This window comes from Lichenostomus cassidix, chromosome 10 (assembly GCF_008360975.1).
Source record: "Lichenostomus cassidix isolate B80296 chromosome 10, HeHo_3.0, whole genome shotgun sequence".
In the NCBI taxonomy this organism is placed as follows: domain Eukaryota; kingdom Metazoa; phylum Chordata; class Aves; order Passeriformes; family Meliphagidae; genus Lichenostomus; species Lichenostomus cassidix.
This window is the reverse complement of record NC_139491.1, coordinates 6,261,985-6,283,286: the sequence shown is the minus strand read 5'-3', so window position 1 is coordinate 6,283,286 and position 21,302 is coordinate 6,261,985. Positions and strand designations below refer to the sequence as shown.

The following is a 21,302-nucleotide window of genomic DNA, read 5'->3' as shown; positions in this document are numbered from 1 at the left end:
GATGCTGGTTTCAAAAGCAGGTTCTTCAAAGATCTGAGAATCTGAGATGTTCAAGGTACAGCTGAGACAGGCTTTGCAAATTCTCTCCTTACAGAAGAAGACATCACTTTGTGGCTATGTTTTTTTGTGCTGCAGTGATACATGTGGGGCACATAGTGAATTTGATAGCTAGATAATGGAATCTGTTGACTGATCATGGTTGCTACAAGGTTCAGGACTCCTCAGCAGTGTTTCATATTAAAAAAAAGGTCAAACTAATCAAAATGCCATGAACGTCAATGGAGAAAAAGCAATAGCTCCAGTATTTTCCCTGCCACTTAACCTTGAAAAGAGTCTCTTTAAATTTGCTTCTGCTTGCACTTGTATTTCTCCACAGGCAAGGTGCATAATGAACAGTGCATTTGCAATTTTGAAAGCCCTTGAGGCCACAATACAATTGTATTGGAGGTCTCATGCAGAAAAGAAAGAGGCTGGATTTAGTTTGAGAACCACCCCTTTTATCTGATCTCATAATAACTGTGCCCCTTTAGGCTTGATCATTGGGCAGCCCCGAAGGGAAACACAGGGATCAAGCCTATTAAAAGGCATGATGGAAGCATAAGGTTGGCTGTGTCTGTGACAGGCTATTGGGGATTTCTGGGAATGAGAGAGAATTCTGGCATGGCCAGTGTGTTTGCACACTTCAGTGGAGCTGGCGAGCAGCTGTCTCGAGAGACTGACCCGTGAGCATCCTGGGCTGGGAAAGAGCTGTTCCTGATGGCAGGAGCAGTTTCCAGCCTGTGGAAATGTCTCTGCCAGAGCTCTTTCTCAACACTCTCCAATACCACAGAAAACAGGAGATAACAGTCCTGCAAAGGCTGCTGAGAGGTGCAGTAAATTATTTTGTCTCCGTTAGTGGGGAGGTTGGCTGGTGCCCCAGCAGTGGGATGGTGATCATGGGCAATAACTGATGGTTTTTATCAGTACTTGACACCTCCCATCTGAGATTGGGGATGATGAGAAATCCTGGCCACAGCAAAGGGTCATTTTGTGGCACAACATTCAGAAGACACTTTGGCTGCACTTTGGATCCAAAGGAAAGGGGGAGCAAGACAGGAAGGAGGAAAGGACAAGAGCAGGGAGTGCTGGGGGAAAACAGACACAGCAGACCTCAGTGCTGCTCTGTTAGGTAGAGGAAGAAAAAAGAAGGAAAGAGGTATTTAGTAAGGTTACTTGTTCAAGTAAAATCCCTCCTGAAAGAAAGCAGTACTTAGAAATCACTCAGGGTTTTTCTGCTTTCATGCCTCTGTCACTGGAGCAAATCTATTCATCACAGCCATGTATTAATGAATTAGTTAATTAAGCAGCTCATTATTTAATAACTCAGGTTGCAAGTGTGATGAAATACAAATCCCCTTTGTAGCCAGAGGCACATCTTTGCCAATAAGCTAAGCAGTTTATAGTTAATCAGGGATGTTTGCTGTCTGACACAGGCAGAAATCTGCTGAATTGCAAGCAGTTTATTTCCAAGGTTATTGCCTACAGCCCTCTCTGGGAGCTTGTCAGGGCCTCCAAGCCCAGTAAGGTTAAACCTAATAAGCTGTCCAAGGGCAAACACACGTAGAAATGCTCAAATTCATGAGAGGGCAGCAGGGCACCGTTGTTGCTGAATAAACATCAAATTTCCTATTGGCTTATGCTGCCAGGTGCAATGCTAATAGCTGGTCTGGTTTATTAATAAGCAGTAAAGCCTCAAAGATTCTAGCTCGTTATGATATTTAAAAAGACAAGGAAATAACAGAAACATGTGCTGGTTGTTTGGCACTGATATGGCTCCCTTAGGTGATTTTGGGAAAGTTCCTTCCTTTATTTGCATCTACATTGGGATGCCTTTGAGAGTTCCTTGGTGTCCAGGTTGGGGTTTGTGCCTCAGCTCCACATTAGGGAAAACATTTGTGGGGCAGCAAAGCTTCCCTTTATTTTGGTCATCACGTGGAGCATAGCTGGTTTTGAAGGTTGGAATAAAGCCTCACCTTGCTGGTCCCCAGGGACCCCTGGAGTATGTGGGACAGCACACAGCATTTCCATTTCAATGCTCAGATACAGTTTTATTCTCTCTCTGCCTCGAGTCATGATGGGCAAAACAAACCTGAGAAGTTTTCCCAGCCTTTGATGGGAGCTGTGACCACTGTAAGCTGCTTAGGCACTGTGATAACAGGAGAGGAGAAGAGGAAATAGATATCTAGAAAAAGTTTAGAGACCATGAGTAATTTCTCAGCTAAAAAATTGTTAATAAGATGGCCAAATTCCAGTTCAGGCATATGCTTTTCTAAGTCTTCTTTGGGCAAATTATCATTTCCACTAAACTCTGGCACTTAAAAGAAGACACTGCTCTCCCACCAGCCCTCCTGCTGTGATTCTCCTCCATCCTCCGTGGTTTTGTTCTTTTCCCCTTCACCACCTCCCTTCTGACTAAGCTCTCAGCTGCAACTTCTCCCTGCGTTTGCTCCTTGAAGCAAAGTCTGTTCATTATTTATTAGCTACCACACTCTTACACCATCTGTCTCAACTCATTATCCATATTCAGCTTGTCAAATTGACCTTTTATGGCCTTTCTCTGGAATCCTAATGTGTAGTCTGTCCCTCCTTATATAGCTTGGTGTTGCTAAGCGGTTGCTTTCCAACTCCTACTGTTAAACATTCCTCTCTGTATATCTATCTCATGAGCACCCAACTCGCTAGTCTGTGCCCCTAACTTCAGAAAAGCTGTTTATTCTGCTTGACTGATGCTTGTTCCTTGTTTCATCTGCCCCATGTTTGCTGTGCCAGCTTGCTGGAGCACAAACTGTCTTAGATATGACCTTTAAAGCATCTGCACCAGCAGAGTATCAGACTTTAAGATGTAATCTCCCTCTAACAGTCTGGGGGACTTTCTGTCCCTTAGTTCATAACATAGTGAATTACAAGCTGAATTCAGCCCACAGTCACTTTGCAGTGAGAGTCACCACCACCACCACCACATAAGGCAATGGCATTTTAGTGTGCAATGTGCTGGAAACCAGAAATCTCCCCCTGTGGGATGGGTGAGAATGAAAAAATGTAAAGGCATTGGAGCAGTGCAGCCAGATTCTTACTCAGCATAAATCAGGACATTTCAACCAAACACAACTGAACTCTTCATTCTCATACCCTGTCCATTTGTGCTTCCAAATCCAAGGGCTACTGTAAATATTTCAGCTACAAACACAATAGTTTCTCCTCACAGAAGATTGTGTAACAGAAGATCAAACAATGCAAGAAGTATTTTCTCCTGGCGGAACAAACACAGCATGCATCTGCCCAGAAATGTGTAAAACCCACCACAGATCAATAGAGATTATCCAGAAACTGTAGGACAGCTTCAGTTCAATAAACTTTGTAGCAGAGAATTTTGAACTAAAATGCTTTCTCTAAATAATTAATCAGGTCTGCTGGTAACACATTAAATTACTCCAGCTCTAGTTTCCCTGTGTTTCTTGATATACCAGGACTGCATCAGCACCAATCTTTTCCAACCTACCGTGTGGGAGCAGTGAATAAATGAGCTCTGTCCCAGAGTCCCTAACAGCATCTCTGAGCAAATCAATGTTTTTTACACTGCACAGAGGACTTTTACCCTGTATGTCCTACCTGTGCTGCAGGGGCGCAATCAGGAGGTGCCATCTGTACTGCAGAAAAGTCGGTTCTTTGAACCAGATGATTTCAAGTCGATGACTTTCAAATATCGTGCTTTTCTTTACACAATCTGTGGCACAGATAGCTTGCTTAACAAGCTCCATGGAGAGTTTTTGAACCTGTGTTATGTATGTATCAAATAATTTCTTAATAATAAAAAAGTTTCAGGAGAAACTAGTTTTTTCCTTAGTTTTCACTTGATACTGTGCTCTCCTCTGAAGCTACAACAAAAGACACATTTTTTTCTGGAGTTCAAAGCAAATTCTTTTCAAAGGTAGGCTCTGCTGCAGACTTTGATTTTTAAATCTCTTGTTGCCCAGACCCAGTTAGCCTCCTGTGTTTGCTGCCACAGTTGATTGTTGTAGCCATTAACACATAATTTTACACTTGAAAAACATATATTGACATGCCCTTCCACGTAATTTTGTTGTCTTTGATGGAAAAGTAGCTCCTTTTTGCTTCCAGCTACCACGTCACTGAATAAGAGAACTAGAAAAATCATATACCCTCCTTGATTTTCCTGAACAAGAGCAGAAAAGAGACCTCAGAAATTATATCTGGATCTGACATTGCTCCAGTGACAATGGAATTTCAGCCTGGGACTGTGATATAGTCCTCCTTCAAGAATTCTTGATGACCATGGTTTCTTTTGGACGTTAATTACAAGGACAAATTTTACTTCCAATCTTGTGAGACTGGAGAGAAATCAGATTTTATTTTTTCCTAGTGATATATGTGGTGTTCCTTTACCTGTCTAAAATCCTGTAAAAACTTGCATCCCAAGGTCTGACTTTTATTTCAAGGAAAAAGAGACCAGGTTTTCATCTGATTAAATCCCACTGATTCACTGGCCAGTGTTCAGATCTGAGAACATCCTCCTGGAAATTCCCCAGGGACTCACTGCTCATCACCAACATTGATTAGGATGTTTGAAGGAAAGGCAAAGTAAGGAAAGTGACTGCTGAGAACCTGCAAGAGATGTGATCTATTTTGATACAATCACCCTCTAAAATAATGGTCAATAATTGGTTTTGTTTGGTTTGGTTTGGCTTGGGTTGGGTTGGATTTTTTTTTTTTTACTGATGTCCTTCACAGCCAACTTCTTCCAGAAGTGTTTCAGAGTCCTATGCTCTGAGACTTTCCTGTTGTTGTTTTGGCAGTGAAAGAGAAATGCAAAAAGTCAAGCAAGAATTAATAAGGCTTAGGGCTGAGCTCTAACAGAGATGGCACCAGATGCATTTATAATCCTTGGATATGAAGGCAAGAGCTACTGTTATTACAAAGCATTTTTTCCCACAGTTTGTGGATCAATAATATGTCAGGGCTTCCATCTTTCCCTGGCCATTTTCCCCTTTATTCTGAGGGTAGTTTGTACCATTAATCCCTGTTCATGCCCCTTGATTTCTGATTTCGCTTGGTTTCTACCCTTTTGCATTCGAAGCCCCCTCATTTCCTTTTTCTGACTTCCCTCACATATAAATTCTCTTCAGATCCTGCTGCTTTTCCCTCTGCAGGATCCTTGCCAAGAACCCAGCCTTGCCATCTGTCCAGGAGAATGATGATACTGCTCAGCTTTCTTCTGGATGTTGAACTGTGTGGCTGCAGCAGCAATTTTAATGTTAGCAAAAAAAATACCCAAAAAACCCCCCCAAATAATAATCAGAACCCTGTGGAAGAAAAGCCCTTTTCTGCCTCACAGAGGTCAGATACTGTTAGTCATATGCTTATGAATAGCAGGATTACATTCCCTATATTGTATTTCTCTATATTGTCTTCTTTAAAGGTGCACTTGAGATAATTTTACATCCTTGAGAGCATAATCAAAGCTCCTGGTACAATTTTTGTTGGCAAAAAAAATGCTGTTGTTCCAAACTTGAATTATTTAGGAGAGAAAAAAGTCAGTTTCAGCAAATGTATTTAATAAAAAATGGATCAAGCATCTGACACATTGGCATTTCTTAAATGAAATATTTTGTTTCAGTTTGAAACAAATCTTCATGCGCCTCCTTTCTTTTTTTTTTTTTTTAATGCTGATGAAAAGGGCAACCTTGTGCAGTATAAGATGAAGAATTTATACCGGACCTGATTAGACAGTATTTTTATTGTGAATTATGGAGTTGCAGTCTAATTTTTTAGATTTTAAAATTATTATTATTATTATTATTATTATTACTACTTATACTAGTTGGAAAGAGGGAAATTTCCAAAATTCTCCTGAGGGAAAATGGCAGTTTTCTTAGTTAAAAAAGAAGATACTACACTGCAATGCTTCATTGAAAACCTGACAAAGACTTGGGAGCACTTTTCCTGGTCCTCAGCTGTGAAGCAGGGAGCACAAACACCTCTTTCCCCCAAATTCAGGTTTATTCAAGGTTTAAGGTTTCGGGGACACAAGTTGTCATCTATTAATATATTTTTATATATATATATATATATATAACACAGCTACAAGGGATCTGCAATTCCCACCAGAGGAAGGCTGTGCTGTCCTGATGTGCAGTCTGGAGGGACCCAGAGATGCCAGAAAGCCAAGGGACAGAGCCCAGGATGCTCAGCCTGCAACTTCCATCTAGCAGCACAGAAATCAGTCATTGCTGCAGAACTCAGCCTGTCTGATAACATTGGTGTCATTGCCTGAAATCCAGGATGCTGCTCCCCTGGGAGCTGGGATTTGTTAGGCACCTCAAAAATCTGTCCCTCTGTGTGTACAAATAGATCTTGTAATTGCAACCTCATTAAGAGTCTGAGATTGGAACTTCACAGAAACCTATCTGCATAATTATCTTTCTCTTTTCGGCAAGGAAAATTTCTTCTCAGGAATTTTTTTGCAGTCAGCTTTGTGACTGCAGAATGTTCTTATGGTCACTGTAGGATCTGGGCACCTTCCCATTGCTGTCAGCAGAAACCAGCTCTGGGGGTGAGGATGTTTTGCAGGAGGAGTTGTCCTTCAGGCAGAATATTAAACTGCTCTGCCATCTGTTTCACAGGGATTATTCTGGTGAATGCTAAAGATCCCTTGAAAGCATTTTTATAGTGTCCCTGTCCTGCTCCTTCTCCTCAGTGCTCAAATAACCTCTCTCTCCTGCTGTTGATTGTGAGTGTTCTCCCTTTCTGAGCCTGCAGAAGGAAAGCCCTGGGATGCAGCTCCCAGCCTTGGCTCTCTCCCTGCTGGATACACATTTTGGATTTATATGCATTATGCATTTCTGAGTGTGCACCCACAGCTCGTGTTCCCACAAAGCAGCATCCTCACTCTGCTTTTCCAGAAACTCCATCGTGTCCCAAGGTGCAAATATTTCACAAAAAAACCCTTCTCATATCTGCCCTGCTCACTAATTTGACATGATTTCTGTTCTCTGCTAGAGCTCATGTCTCTGACAAGCCCTGGATTCTCTTCATTTAGTGCCAGGCACAAGAAACTCACCCTTCTTTGCATCCCCTCCAAGTTCTGCTGCCCTCCAGCCCCAGTTTATCTCCTCAGCATGCCAAACCTGCCCTCTCACAAAGGCAAATGCAGGTGTTCATCTGCTTTTCTTAAACATCCCTTTTTCCTAGAGTAGATACAGTTTCTATTATGAGGATATCCAAGACTTTAGGTTACTATTTTGAGTTGCAGAGCTCAAATGACTGAATTCCTGGCTAAGTATGCAACATCTCAGCTAACGAAGACCTAAAGAGTACAAGAAAAGGTGGACAGTGTATTGTAAAGAAAGGAGGAAAGGAACAGAAATCCTATGTATTCCAGCTTTTTGTGTCCAACACTCAGTTTAATGGGCTGGTTTGGGGAGACCCAGAATGAGGCTTTCCTGCCTCTGCCTTCCCACCCCTGCAGACTCTGCCTTTTGGAACTTGATGTTTGTTGTGTGTTTAAACCTCACCCGTGTATCTCAAAGAGAACTGGCAGTTTAAAAGGGTCAAGGGTTGTAATTAGAATCATTTAGATTGGAAGAGATCTCTAAGATCATTAAGCCCAACCATGAACCCAGCAGTGCCAAGCCCACCACTAAACCATGTCCCCAAGTGCCACATCTACATGTCTGCTAAATACCTCCAGGGATGGTGACTCCTCCACTGCCCTGGGCAGCCTGTTCCAATGCTTGACAAGCCTTTTGATGATGCAATTTTCCTAATATCCTGTCTGAAACTTCCCAGGCACACTTTGAGGCCATTTCCTCTTGTGCTGTTGCTTGTTATCTGGGAGAAGAGACTGACACCCACCGTGCTACAATAGGCTTGGTGTGATGTGTATATTTGTCTCAAGCTCTCATGCATCACTGTGAAGGGTAATTATAGCAATCCAGGCCTGCCATCTTTATGACACATCATGATTTCGCATCTAAATGCTAAATGGGGCTGTTAATGAGTGAGTGCAGCTCAGCTTGAGTGAAAGGGTGTTAAAGAATCAGGTCTGGAGTGAATCAGCCTGTGCATATGTGGCAAGGAAAGAAAACAAGTGGTGTGAAATATGAAAAGTGTAGCATTCTGAAGTTATAGCCTTTCTCTGTGCACTGCCCCCTTCTCCTAGGGTGATCCCAGAAAATATCCATCCTACAGACTGAATGGGAGCCCGAGCACTATTTTCTGCCATGACTTTTTCTCTGAGTTACATGTTCTTCCCCATACAGGTGACTGTTTCTGGTCTGTGAGACTCATCAGCTCATGTCATTTGTTCTCAGGCTGCCTGAGATGTGATTCCATCTGGTAAATGCCAATCTTTGTGTGTCAGTGAAAGAGCACTGATGCTTCAATAGGTCTTTTCTAAGTTTGTGATCTTTGGCCCTCTTTTTGGGGGAGGCAAAGAGCCCAACTTCAAGCCTCAGCAGCCTTTCAATACAGAACAAAAAGATTTCCAGCATTTGGTCTTTAACAACATACTTCTGCCTTTTAAAAAGAGAGATAGGGTCTGTGGAGAATCTGATCAGTTCTGCTATTGATCATTAGTGTTATTGTTACTTCGTTTCCTAGAATGAGTTTTCAATTCAGTTCTGTAGCAACCAGAAAGGGACAAACACAGTGAGGTCACTGAGCTTCCTGCTCCAACATTTGAGGTCGCTTTGAAGCATGACCTGCCAGCAGATGATTCTTAAAGACTTCCAAAGCAAGGCCTCATGTTCTTTTGCACATATTGTTCTTTTGTTTTTTCTCTTTAAATGAAAGGCTCTTTCCCCTACTTTTCAAAAGAAAATATGTCTCTGTGGAACTACATTTTACTGCCTTGGAGAACATGATGTTCAGTCATGACACAAATCTTTGTGTAATCAAGAAAGTTACTTCAGGACTGGGAGGTTCTGAAACTCTGAAGTGCTTTTGGATTTTTTTTTAACCATTAGAGGTAACACTCCAGCATTGAAACAAGAGCTGTAGAACTCACTTAAGGGCTTCTGGTGGCTGTCAGATGTGTTAGCTCCCCTGCTCATCAACAGCTCTGGTGCCAATGGGAATACTTCTCTTTACTTCTCCTGTGCACTGTCGATTCCTGATCATTATAACCTGATCAGAATGACTTTGGGTTTTGTTTTTTTTTAATTTAATTTTTTTTTTCTATTACTTTATTGATTGCTCTTTTTGAGCCCTGGAAGAATGACCTACCCTTTTTCACTTCATGCAAAATGTATGATGTGATTCAGCATAAAGAAAGGGAAGAGGAAACACGTTGAGTGTAGTGACAAATAGCTGAGGGGCAGAGAGAAGGAAGAGGTTCTGGCAGGCTCTGCAGAGGCTGTGTTGTAATTATGGGCCACAAATATATAGGTAGATAAGCAGAAATGCAGAGGAAGCTTTTATGAAGTTCCTTGGAGCAGCTCCATGAATAACACAGGCAAGGCATGGCCATAAATCCAGAGAAGTCAAACCTCTGCTCCTTCCTTACCCTCAGCATTTGTGCTGCCAGAAAATCACAGCATTTGCAGCAGGAGTGATGCCCTTCTGAGCATTTTATTATAGCAAGTGCTACTGAATTTCTCCTCTGAAGTCATTTGAGCTGCATATAGCACTGTTATTTACAGTGTGTGCGTTTGCCTGCGTTTCTATAGGTCAACTGAGTGAGTAGGTAACAACACCCACACAGCCACAGGCATGTGCCTGCCCATGTCAATCCAGAGCTCATTTACACTTTATTTAGGCAAGTAGCTCAAGGCTTAAAGCACAGTCCACGTTCTGTGCATGCCTACGCTGTGCTGGCTGCTCTGGCGTGACTCCACTCCCTTTCCCATGTGCTTCTCCTCCCAAACTCTGTGTCTACAGCTGTGTGAGGCAGGGGAATGCTGGAGAGCCAGCTGGCTGGAAACTGCCTGGAAAATAATGGAAATCAGGTGTCCAGAATGAGTATGTGTTTAGATGTGTCTTGACTTCCCTTGGTTTTCCCTGCAGACAGCAGTGGGTCTGTATTAGCTTTGTTTTTTTTGCTCTCTGTGAAAATCATCCCCTGCTGATGTTTAGATTTGGGGAGAACAGAGCTTGGTGTGACTTTTGGTGACTTTGTCTTGGCAAACGCTGCATGCCAGTTGTACATCTGGCATCCAGATGGAGAGACACTAGGGAGAAAAAAGAAGCCAATAAATAAAATTAATTTTGGGATCTGGATGAAAAAGAAAACCAAGATCGTATTTTGTCTCATTATGATGTTAGCCAGTTGTAGGGACCAGGGAGGAGTGTGCTCTGAGTAGATGGATGGAAACATATTTAGCAACCTGAGAGCTCTGTTCCAGCAACCCAGCCCAGTGCTGTTCTGCTCTCTGTGGAAAGCAGGACCACATATGGGAGGAAGAACTTCCAGGAATGACAGAAACTGGGACCACATGGTACTTTACATTCTACTTTGGGTTCTCACTGAACTCGGTACATTTTATTGCTCTGTTTTTTCCTGAGGCATTGGGTTTTGATGATGCAAAAACATTCTTCTGTCGCCGTATTTTTTCAAAGGAAAAGCATCTATTAAGAATGTTGGTCAATTAACTCAGTGCATGTGTGCTTGCAAGCATACTGCTGTCTCATTGCTATTGTTTCCTCTTTCTCAGGACATGACCTTCACCACCACAATGAATCAGGAAAAACCTGTCAAATCCTCCTAGCTCCCCGGCTGTGCAATTTGCTGTTCCCTTGCTGTTCCCCAGACAGCAGCTTTTCTCACCCAAAGCACAGAAGCCAGCAAGTCACAAATGACAGCTGAAAAGTGAAGCATCACCAAAAGCTGCGTGAGACTCTGTCAAAGAGAACCTTTATATATAATTCTCCTTCTGAGCCTGGGAAGCTGTGCATCCCATCAGTTCTAAAGAAAGGAGAGAAGATATGTTCAAGTAACCGACACCAGAAATTGCCCAAATCCATACACATTTTAGAGTATCTGCACGCAGTGATCTGCAGCATTTAGAATCCTCTGTTCAGGATGGATGATGGATATAGAAACACAAACCAGGTCTCAGATGACTACAGGTACCAGGATGGCAACTATGATGCACCCAATGATGGCTACTACCGGGGCGGGGATGACCCTGCGCAGGAAGAGGATGCCCAGAGTGATGTTACAGAAGGCCACGATGAGGATGATGAGGTCTATGAGGGGGAGTACCAAGGGATCCCACACCCAGATGACATCAAAGAAAAGCAGAAGAAGCGAGCCCCTGCCGTGGATGATGAGTACAGAGACCGTGCTGACCTTATGGCCGAGAGGATGGAGGATGAGGAGCAACTTGCCCACCAGTATGAGAACATCATTGAAGAGTGTGGCCATGGACGCTTCCAGTGGACTCTCTTCTTTGTTTTAGGGTTGGCACTGATGGCAGATGGGGTGGAGGTGTTTGTGGTTGGATTTGTTCTTCCCAGTGCAGAGAAGGATATGTGCTTGTCCAGTTCCAACAAAGGGATGCTGGGTAAGTGCCGCTGGCAGAAAACTCTTCTAATGCAGTGAGCAGCAGCTGGGACACATTTTCCTAGTGACCAGCTGGTTGCAGGATCTTCTCATGACTTTCTTCTTGTGTTGTATATTATGCATAGTCGTGCCTGGGTGGATCTGACTCAAGAGGGGTTCATGTACTGCTAGAAGGCAGCTCCCCAAAATCAGCACAATTGTACCAGAATGTGCTGTGGCCCCAGCGCTGGTCACTGCAGGCTAGATCTGGGCAAGGCACCTCAGAGTCTGCAGGTCCACAGGGCAAAACTCAAAGGGGTGCTCAAGGATAAATAAGTGAAAAGTTAAAGGTGAGTCAAGTGACTCAGAATTCAAAGCTTTTGGAAATGACAGGTTTCCCTTTCCTTCAGCCCAAAGTCCCAACTGACAAATCAACTATGCAGTTAGTTCCTCCCGTCTGCTAACTTCTCAGTTTGCCCATATGTCCTGGATCAGATATAGTCAATGGAGGTTTCTTTTTTAGGTCTGTGGAATGCAATTAAAGTGCAGCACACAGATTAAAGCTGAGGCTACTGGCAGCATCCCTTTTGCATCACTATCAATATGTCCCTGAGGTCAAAATACAAGGCTTAGTTATTGCGAATGAGACTGGGTGGAAAGGTCTGGATGAACAATTTTTTCCCTTGAACAACAGGCAAGCCAAATTCCGTAAGTCAAAGACAGCAAAGCCTCCCAGATCTCCAAGAATCAGGACAGGATCCAGCATGGCCTGTAGTGAGAGCCAGCCACGCAATAGGCAGCGCATCTGGAGGGGAAATAAAGTAGCTCTTGGAATAACTGCTTGAGGAGGGAGAGAGTGTGTCTTGATGGACATGTACAGGGATTACAGGGTAACCTCAGGGACTGTAGGTCAGGCATGCTGGCCCAGAGGCTCTGTCTGATGCAAGGTAAATGCAGATTTGGGACTAGACCCCAGCCCTTGACTCCATTTTATTTACATTATTTTCATGTGACAAAGGCAATAGATAATTATCCCTATATAAACTTCTCCTCTTGGTGTAGTAAGGTCACATTCACTTTTCTGTTTCTCCCATTTTTCTTTGAACTAGAGGATTAGGATGTTTCTTTCTATAGTTAGCTAGGTTTGTAGTCTTGTGCCTTAAAGAGTTTAATAAGTTTTTCTGCTTCACAAACCCCTTAAAAATTCTAGCTCGAAATATCTCCGGTCACATATCTCAAAGCAAACCTCTCACAATTAGATCCTGATTTCAAAGGGACTTTGGAATTCACCAGCTCCCTGTGGGACACAAGGCCTGGTGTCTTTTCAGTGATGAGACCTTTTTTTGAAAAGCAGGTCATTTATTTTGGTGACTCTATGAAAGCTGAGCCTTTCTGAAACTCTGACCCCATAAATATCTGACTCTGTAGAGCTCAAGTTCTGGCAGGCGCCTGAATGAGAGAACGTCAAATGTCACAGGAAAATCTATCTTTGAAGTATTTCTGGCCCAACCACAGGTAAAAATGAACACAAAATCTCCCCAGAGAGCTCGTTCTGCTTTTTCCAGCTCAGTATTTGCAAGGCTGAAAGTTCAGGGTGTTCTGATAAGCTCTGAATAAGCAAGGAGACATTTGGGTCTGTATCCAATCCCAGCTCCAGCCTCCTGCGCACTAACAGAGCTAATCTGGGACTGCTAATGAGGGGAAGAGAACTCTTCTTGCTGCTTTTCCTGCCCACTTTCAAAGGCAGCTTGTGAGAACCTGATTTTACAGAACAATTTCTCCTGTCCTTAGCTTGCTTGTTTGAGGGATCTGCTGTTGAGGCTTGTATTCACACTATTTCCTGGCTTCAAAAAGGGACGGGGGGGGCAATAAATTAAATTAAAAAAAAAAAAAAAAAATGCTGGTTCATCGTAGTTTGGGGCAGAGAGGAGAGTGGGCAGTGTAGGGACAAGAGGTGTGGGTGCAGACCTCCCTCCAGCACAGCCTTGTGTCCCTTTTTTGCCCCTACAAGGAGGTTTTGTCTCTTTTCTGAGCAGCTATGATGTGATAAGGACAGCCAGATTTCAGCTTCCCAAGGGGAAGGCTGAGAAAACGCTACTGATGGAGACAAGAACATAATCACCAAAATCTTTCTTAGAATAGTTTCAGCTCCCATTCACCTGAAACTAGGAATAAAGGTATCTCCCACAAAGCTCAGAGCCTCCAAGACCAGCTCATGTCCCTCTGTGAATCTATTCCCTCAATGGTCTGTGGCAATGCACGCTGATCTCATTAATATTCAGGGTTCAATTACACTTCAGGGTTGGTTTGGTGGCTATCAAAGAACCTTCACCTCAATTTCTAATGTGCAGTGACAGTCTAGCACGAGTGTGTCTTACACAGGATGAACAGGGGGTGATTAGAGCAGGCACAGCTTTCCCTCAAGTTATCCCAAGGTTTTAGGGAAGCAGGGATATTATCCACATGTACCAATAAACATTTACAGATAAGCTCGTGTTTATTCCCAAGGAACCATTTATCTCCCCACATTTTTGCTGAGGAAACATAACCAGGTTTTCCCAGGTGGAGTTAAGGTCACTTCCAGGCAGCTGCTAACATTTAAACACACAAGGTCTCAGCCATAACAAGAAAGGTTGGGAGGGAAAAACTGGGAAATAAGTCAGGTGGGTAATCAAACTCCAGCAGATATAGGAAGGGACAAATAAGAGAGATAAAGCAAATGCCTCCTAAAGACCAATTTAGTGAAGTTCAGCTTCTGTTGAAAGGACATTTTGCATTAAACATTCTGCATATTGCGTATTTTTCCTCCCTTGGAAAGCATTCGTGGGAAAATATCAAGCAAACTATGGCCAAATTATGCAAAAATTGCAAATAAACAGATGCCCACAGTGTTTCATGAAATGTGTGAAATGGATATGACACATCTTAGAAAACGTTTACATTTCGTTCTGAAAATAAACATCTCACCATCAGATGCAAATTAACAGCTATTTTAGCCCTAGATATCCCCAGTGGGACAAAACACATATTTGGAGTTTTTCAGTTATGAGAAATGCTATTTAAAGATGATTTCAGGGGTATTAAAAAAAAAAAACCCAGGGAAAAAAAAAGAAACAGCAGTATATATATTTTAGCAGTTTGATTTGATCAACTTTTAATACAAGTTGTTAAGAATAAGTTTGGTAACATGGAACAACATTATTTTTACATATTCATTTGAAAGATCTGCTTTGCTGAGCTTTCATCAGCAGTCAAAATAATAATTCAGTTCTTAAATTTACTGAAACAGAATATTTCTTGTCAGTATGATACAGCCTATCAGAAACATTTTTTAATTTGCTAAGGATAACCAAAAGAGTAATTAAATTTCTATTTACTTATTTGCTGAAAGGCACACAGTATCATTATTTGGAGAAATATCTCATAAATATATATCTTTACATGCTATAAATCACTTCTTAGAGGATTAAATATTATATTTGCAAGCTGTAAGTATACAACAAGTATAAAAGATAATGACATAGTAATGTTTTAAACTTCTTCACATCCTGCATTATAAAAAAACCCAAGGCACAGATAAAGCATCAGCTCTCCCAGATCCCAGAACTGCAGTTGTGTTATTGTCATTTCACAGTTCAGTAAACTGAGACAAGGAAACTTTTAAGGGCTTTGCCCATAACTCTAAAAGAGCTAGACCAAGGCTGAGAATAAAATTGCTTTTTCAGGCTCCCTTTTCCTTTTCATGATTTAATAATAATTTTTTAAAGGAGAATATTGTATTACAGACTCTTAATTTCACAATGTTGGATAAAAAAACTAGAAAAAAAGATCCTATAAGTAATTATGCTTTTATGTAGCAATTGAAGCTTAGCTGTGTGAGTCAGGTTAAACAGGATGTGTAACAACATCCCTGCTTTTAGTCGAGTGAAGAAGATGTTTTATTATCAGCTGAGATAAAATCTGGTCACAGCTTCTCATTGACCCGAATTCACCTGATATGACAGTAAATCCTAATCCCCTCTGCAGAGCTCAATGGCTTTTCTTCACATCTTTTTTTTTCCTGTGGCTGAGCATAGACAAGCCCAGCCACGGCTCCCAGGCTCTGCCATGGTTATTTCCTGCCTCTTTGGCTTCTCCAAAGCCATGGACCCCCAACACAGCAGCCACCATTTGCTCTTGGGTGGAAATGCTCAGCCTGAGATGCAGTCCAAGGAGCATCATCACCTCGAGCAGTAGTGAAAAAAGCAGTGTTTTTGTGGTTTGGGATCACCCCCCACTTTGTGCAGGTCTGATACAGGGATGGATGGCTGTGTCCCCATCCGCAAACACTGTGGGAATTTCATCTGACACATTCCAGGGCAAGCAGGTTTTTGTTGGACAGCAAAGGCTTTGTTTGGCCTCCTCTGCTGAAATCTTTGCTTTAGCAGAGCGGTTGGGTGGGGAGAACCAGATGGTCCCACGGATATTGTGGTGCTGGACAAGTCCCGTGGGGAGATGTGGAGCTGGCTGAGCACAAACACCATCCACACCCTGCTGGCAGTGCTGAGCCTGGCTGGGCATCTCCTCAGCCATGCTGTGCCACAGCCCCATGGGCTCACACAGCCCCATGGGCTCACACAGCCACCCTGGTTCCACCTGCACAGCCCCATGGGCTCACACAGCCCCATGGGCTCACACAGCCACCCTGGTTCCACCTCCACAGTCCCTGCCATCCCAGCAGCCAGATTTGCCCAACAGCCACGCGCAGATCTCCCAAAATGGAAAGCTGCCTTTCCCATGGGTGATTCCCTTCTCAGTGCCAGAGCCATTGGCGTTGGAAGGAGTGTCACTGCTTGTATTAATCAGCAAGGAGAGGGCAATGGGACAAGCTTTTCCTTTGACTTCCATTTAAGAGGTCGAGTTGGTTCATGGGGAAAGCACTAATAAGCCTACAAGGAAGAGCAGATTAAAAATTGGAGGAAAAAAAGGGGAAAGGTCACCAGCTCTCAGCTCATCCTCTGTCAAGACCCTCCCTGTTCCAGGACATGCTAGCCACCACTACAGCACAAGAGAGTCAGGACTATCCCTACTTCATTCCTCTCTTTCAATTGCTTACAGTTGGATTCTGCCTTGCCACATCCATCTCCCAAATTGTCCAGACCTGACTCACAATGTTTTGTTTGTGTCCAGAAGGTGCATCCCTGACAGATTCTACACCAGTAACATTATTTGTTAATGTTATTGTTAATTAATGCTTTCCCTCTTCAAGAGCCTCGTTTTTACCATAGGGCTGTACTGGTAGTGGCCTGGGATTTGAAAGCAGGTAGGAGCTTTCCTGTTCCTGTGGTTGCTGGTTCCTTGTCCTGTCTTAAAAGGGATTATTTTTAGATGTGCCTACTTTTTAAGAACTTTAATCCCATTAACTAACAACGAGAAAAATTCATGCTTGTGATGCAGATTTAGGTAAACCTTGAATTTTTTGTTGCCTTTCTGAAACCCTTAGAAGTCTACTTTTAGCTATATTGAAGTAGTAAAAATACAGTTTAGCACACACAGAGCCATGTACTATATCTGCAGTATATTCCTTTCCTTATTCCTAGAACTTCATCTCTTAACTCCAAATTCCTGTCTAACACAGAGCACACAACTTCAGTAAAGGCTAATAAATTTCTTAGTGTGAAAATGCTAAATATGTTACCTCTTTTCTAGTGGGAATAAGCCCAGTCAGTGGTCACATATTTTCCTTATAACTTCAGCAATGGATGAGTCATAACCCAAAATTTATTCATAGAATTTCAGCTCTATGGTTTTCCACCACTTTTATGGGAGGCTGCAGCAGACTTTCCCACAGGCATTCATTATACTCCAGGACTTGTGGAATAGTCTGCAAATAATGGCTTATTCAGAGTTGCCCTTAACATTCCATCTGAGCACCTTATGTGTCCATTTGGAAACTCATCCCTCTCAGCACAGTCTAAGTCTGTGTGGTTTGAAGCCAAGTTTAGAAGTCAAGATTCTGGTGCAGACCATTGTAATGTAGAATATCTGATGGACAGAACTAACCCAGCAAAAGAAATACCATTTTGGGATCAATTTTCTTGGTCCAACTCTCCTTAAAATTTGAGTTTCCTTGATGGTTGCTACCTGTATCTTTTTCAGAGGTAGCAACCATCACTGTGTTCTCTGGAAGATTGTCTCCCTGCAAAGAGGTTGTTTGAGTAACTCCTCCTGGAGTTCCACTCCTCCCTGGGTTTCTGCCACCTTGCTGATAATCCAGGACACAGCAATCTGCAAAGCAGATTGTTCTGCACCCTAGGTCCTGAGATCCACCAGCTGACAGAGTGTTCAGTAGAAGCTACCCCAAAATTTTAATTATATTGGCCAGAACATGCAGTCTTCACCAAAAAAAGACCTCTCCATGATAATGAAGTGTTCTGTTGATTTTGTTTCAACCCTGAAGCACATATTTCCATAACCAGGATCCTTCCCCTCAGAACCTGGCCAAGTGGACAGTCCCTGCTTGTCCCTGAGATTTCCTTTACTACAGGTTTCTCATTGTTTTAAATTTCTAGGGGACCATCCATCAACTGATTTATCATACACAACAACTAATTAACACAACACCCTCTGGGTGAGTTTGTGACATTAACAGCTCTGCTGTGGTTTATGCTGCTCACTGTTTGATGGATGGATGCTCTGTTGCAGAAATACAATCTTCCCTTCCATCTCAAGTTTGGGCTCCTTAGTCAGAATCTGCAGGGGGTTTTCTACAAAAACAGCTCCACTCCACTTCTTGACGTTGAGTTTCAAGCATTGCCACATCCCATGCTGAGCCCACTCCTCTCCTGGCCAGAGAACAGGCTGCCCCTCACCAGTCACTGCAGGAAAACACCAGCTAGAAGACAGAAACAATCCTCTCTACCTCCTCTTGACCTGGGATGTTTTCTGTTACTAAGAGGATTTGGATGAACATCTGCCATCCAGGGATTTTCTCTGGGAAAAAAAAAAAAAAGGATAAAAAAAAATTAAGTTTGGCAGATCATTTTTCCTTCCTCATCAGGGTCTGGCATTGCTGGCAGGGCTGGCTCTCAGATGGGTGACTGTGATGCACCAGGGAGTAGATACAGGGCTCATCATCACTTCCTTCCTCTGGCTACCATCAGAGTTGCTCCATTAAATGTGGCTGAGGAGCCAGGGTAAAAGCATTAAGCCATCCAGCACTGCATTAAGATTCTTCCTTCAGAAAGGTTTTGGACTGAAACTGTTTTTGCTTTGGCTCACCCCTGTAATTCGCACTTCAGTGAACAAGCTGGAGGTCAAAGTTAATAGAAATAGAGATCCCAGGCTCTGAGATGTGTCTGTATCTTCTCTTCAGCTCAGAGCCTGAAACCTTTACACACCTTCAGATCACCTCACCAGGACATCTCAGGTTAGGAGGGGAGAGAAGGGAGTGCAGGGATTGGTTCCATGGAGCCACATGGTCATGGTGGAGGTACAGTTGGCAAAATCGTGCTCCACAGTTCTGGTACAAAGTAGACAAAACCAGGTTTTTTGCCTTTGACACACAAATCCTGCCCATCAGGCATCATGTGGATCAAAAAGAAAGAATTGCTCATGGAGAGGTGACCCACTGTGGAATAGGGAGATTTAAGAAATCCAAACTTTTCCACATCTGATCAACGTGAGACAAGTGTCCTTCAAATGCTGCAAGGGATCTCTGCTGCATAGCTTTTAATTTAGTAATGCATTTTAAATCAAGTACAGGCATTTTCAATCAAAAAGAAGACAGGATCAGCTGCCAGATAACTCTGCATTAGCCCTTAGCTGGCTTTGCTGGATGGCACAGAGCTGCCTTCAGCCACCAGACTGATTGTTTTGTTTAAACATTAATGGATTACAAAAACATTCATCGCCACCTTGTTTTCCAAGATGTGTTTGACTGAACACGACCTGGGGAAGGTGTTGGCTCTCAAGAGAAGCCAAGTTTGGTTCAAGGTGAGGCATGAACCTCCAAAGAGTCAACCATGCCTGAAAAATGTTTCTTTTAGTTGTATTTCTTCAGTCAGTGAATAGGAATGTTTCCTATTAAGGCAGTGTATTTACTTGCTCAGCATCCATTGCCTTCACTTGAGGCCAGGGATGCAGGGAGCACTGCTGCTTCCCTTCAGCCCCTGCTCAGCTGGGCCTTGAACCTGACATCTCCCCAGTCTCCAAACATCCTCAAGCATCTTTTTTTTTTTCCTTCAAGAACTCCCTGCACTGCAAGTTCTGCTTTCCAGCAAGCAGATGTTCTCCATCCTGAAATAGCTCAGCTCACCTGGATCACATCCAGCCGTGGTCAGGTCCCATCAGGATCTCCACTGCAGGACTGTGCAGCCTATAGGCACAGACTATAATCCTGTCAATGGGGTTTGAGATGATGCAGGAGATGTTCTTGGGAGAAGCCTCTTGCACCTCTGTCCTCCCCAGGAAACACAGTGGTTGCCACCAGTTTCTTCTGAACTGCATCTGGGAAGTAGATAAAACAAACGAAAGAAAACCTTCCTGAACATTGGCTCATTATGAATTAGTGCTCTTTACACTGGTAGCTGCATAAAGGAAAAGAGAATAAAATCTGTGGCCCTCCTGCAGCAGTGGCAGTAGAAGAGCCAAGGACAACTGTCAGGTTCCCCAGGAGAGTAGCAAGCACAAAGTGAGCAGGATACAGGGAGACAATTTGGAGAGAAAACCCATTCTCTCCTATTCAGCCTGGCACTAAATGAGCCACTGAGATTGTCTTTTGAGGACCCCATAGCAGAACATCTAGTGAAGTCATGTTAAAAAGAAGAATGCATCTTTCTTAACAATGTCAGAGAGGTAACTCTATAGAGAAAACTGTCCAGACAGGCCTTAGGTTCTCCCTTCTCAAATTTTCAGATCAAGACTGCACTCTTGAGTAAGCTGTCCTTTAGTTAGACACCAGATCTTGCCTCAGTAACAAAGGAACTAGCTGAGCTATACGAGGTGAGGCTGGGTAACAGACTGATCCTTTCAGATACAGCTGAGAAAAGCAGAGAGTGAAAGAGATGAAACACTGCAAAGAGATTTAGCCATGCTTCATCAGTCTCTTTGCTCTCACGGCTTTCCGAGCATAAACAGCAGCCTAACAGAGCCTCTCCCTACACATCCTCCATCCTGCTGCACTCAGGGGGGTCAGAGGAGTTAAGACATCAGACTTCTGTTGTATTGTTGGTGGCACATAGCTGGGACACGTGCATCCTAAGCTGCTTACGCCTGGCCATTGCTTACGTGCAGAGGATATGTGAGCAGCGAGGTTGGGAAGGAAAGATGTGGGTCTGGTCAAATGAGGGTATGTCCATATTGCCTGAAGGGCTGCAAGCTCACAGGCACAAGATGGGAAAATTACTGTCCTGCCAATGTCCTGGCATCTGGGATTTGGGGTGGATAAGGGTATCTCCAGTGAACAGTATGCCAAGATGACATCAGCTGCCGGATGAGCACTTTAAATTCTGCTTCTCCATTGCATACTATTTCCACCCTGTTAACAAGCTGACTGTCTCTCTCACTTGCAGGCTTGATAGTCTACTTAGGAATGATGGTGGGGGCTGTCTTGCTGGGTGGCCTGGCTGACAAACTGGGAAGAAAGCAATGCCTCATCATATCACTTGCAATCAATGCTGCCTTTGCGTTCCTCTCCTCCTTCGTCCAGGGATACGGATTCTTCCTCTTCTGCCGCCTTATCTCAGGCCTCGGGTGGGTACCTGGTGGATCTGCCCCGTGCCCT

The 21,302-nt window shown here is 43.3% G+C and overlaps 1 protein-coding gene across 3 annotated transcripts in view; it reads left to right on the top strand.

Moving 5' to 3' along the window:
• The window catches only part of SV2B (synaptic vesicle glycoprotein 2B), a 62,504-nt gene that overhangs the window by 22,424 nt on the left and 18,778 nt on the right, over positions 1-21,302 (top strand). For all 3 annotated transcript variants that reach the window (XM_085070404.1, XM_085070403.1, XM_085070405.1), the window contains 2 exons: positions 10,710-11,561; positions 21,091-21,271. In XM_085070404.1, the coding sequence (XP_084926530.1) occupies positions 11,078-11,561; positions 21,091-21,271 (665 nt within the window). In that variant the 5' untranslated portion in view covers positions 10,710-11,077. The remainder of the gene's footprint in view (positions 1-10,709; positions 11,562-21,090; positions 21,272-21,302) is intronic.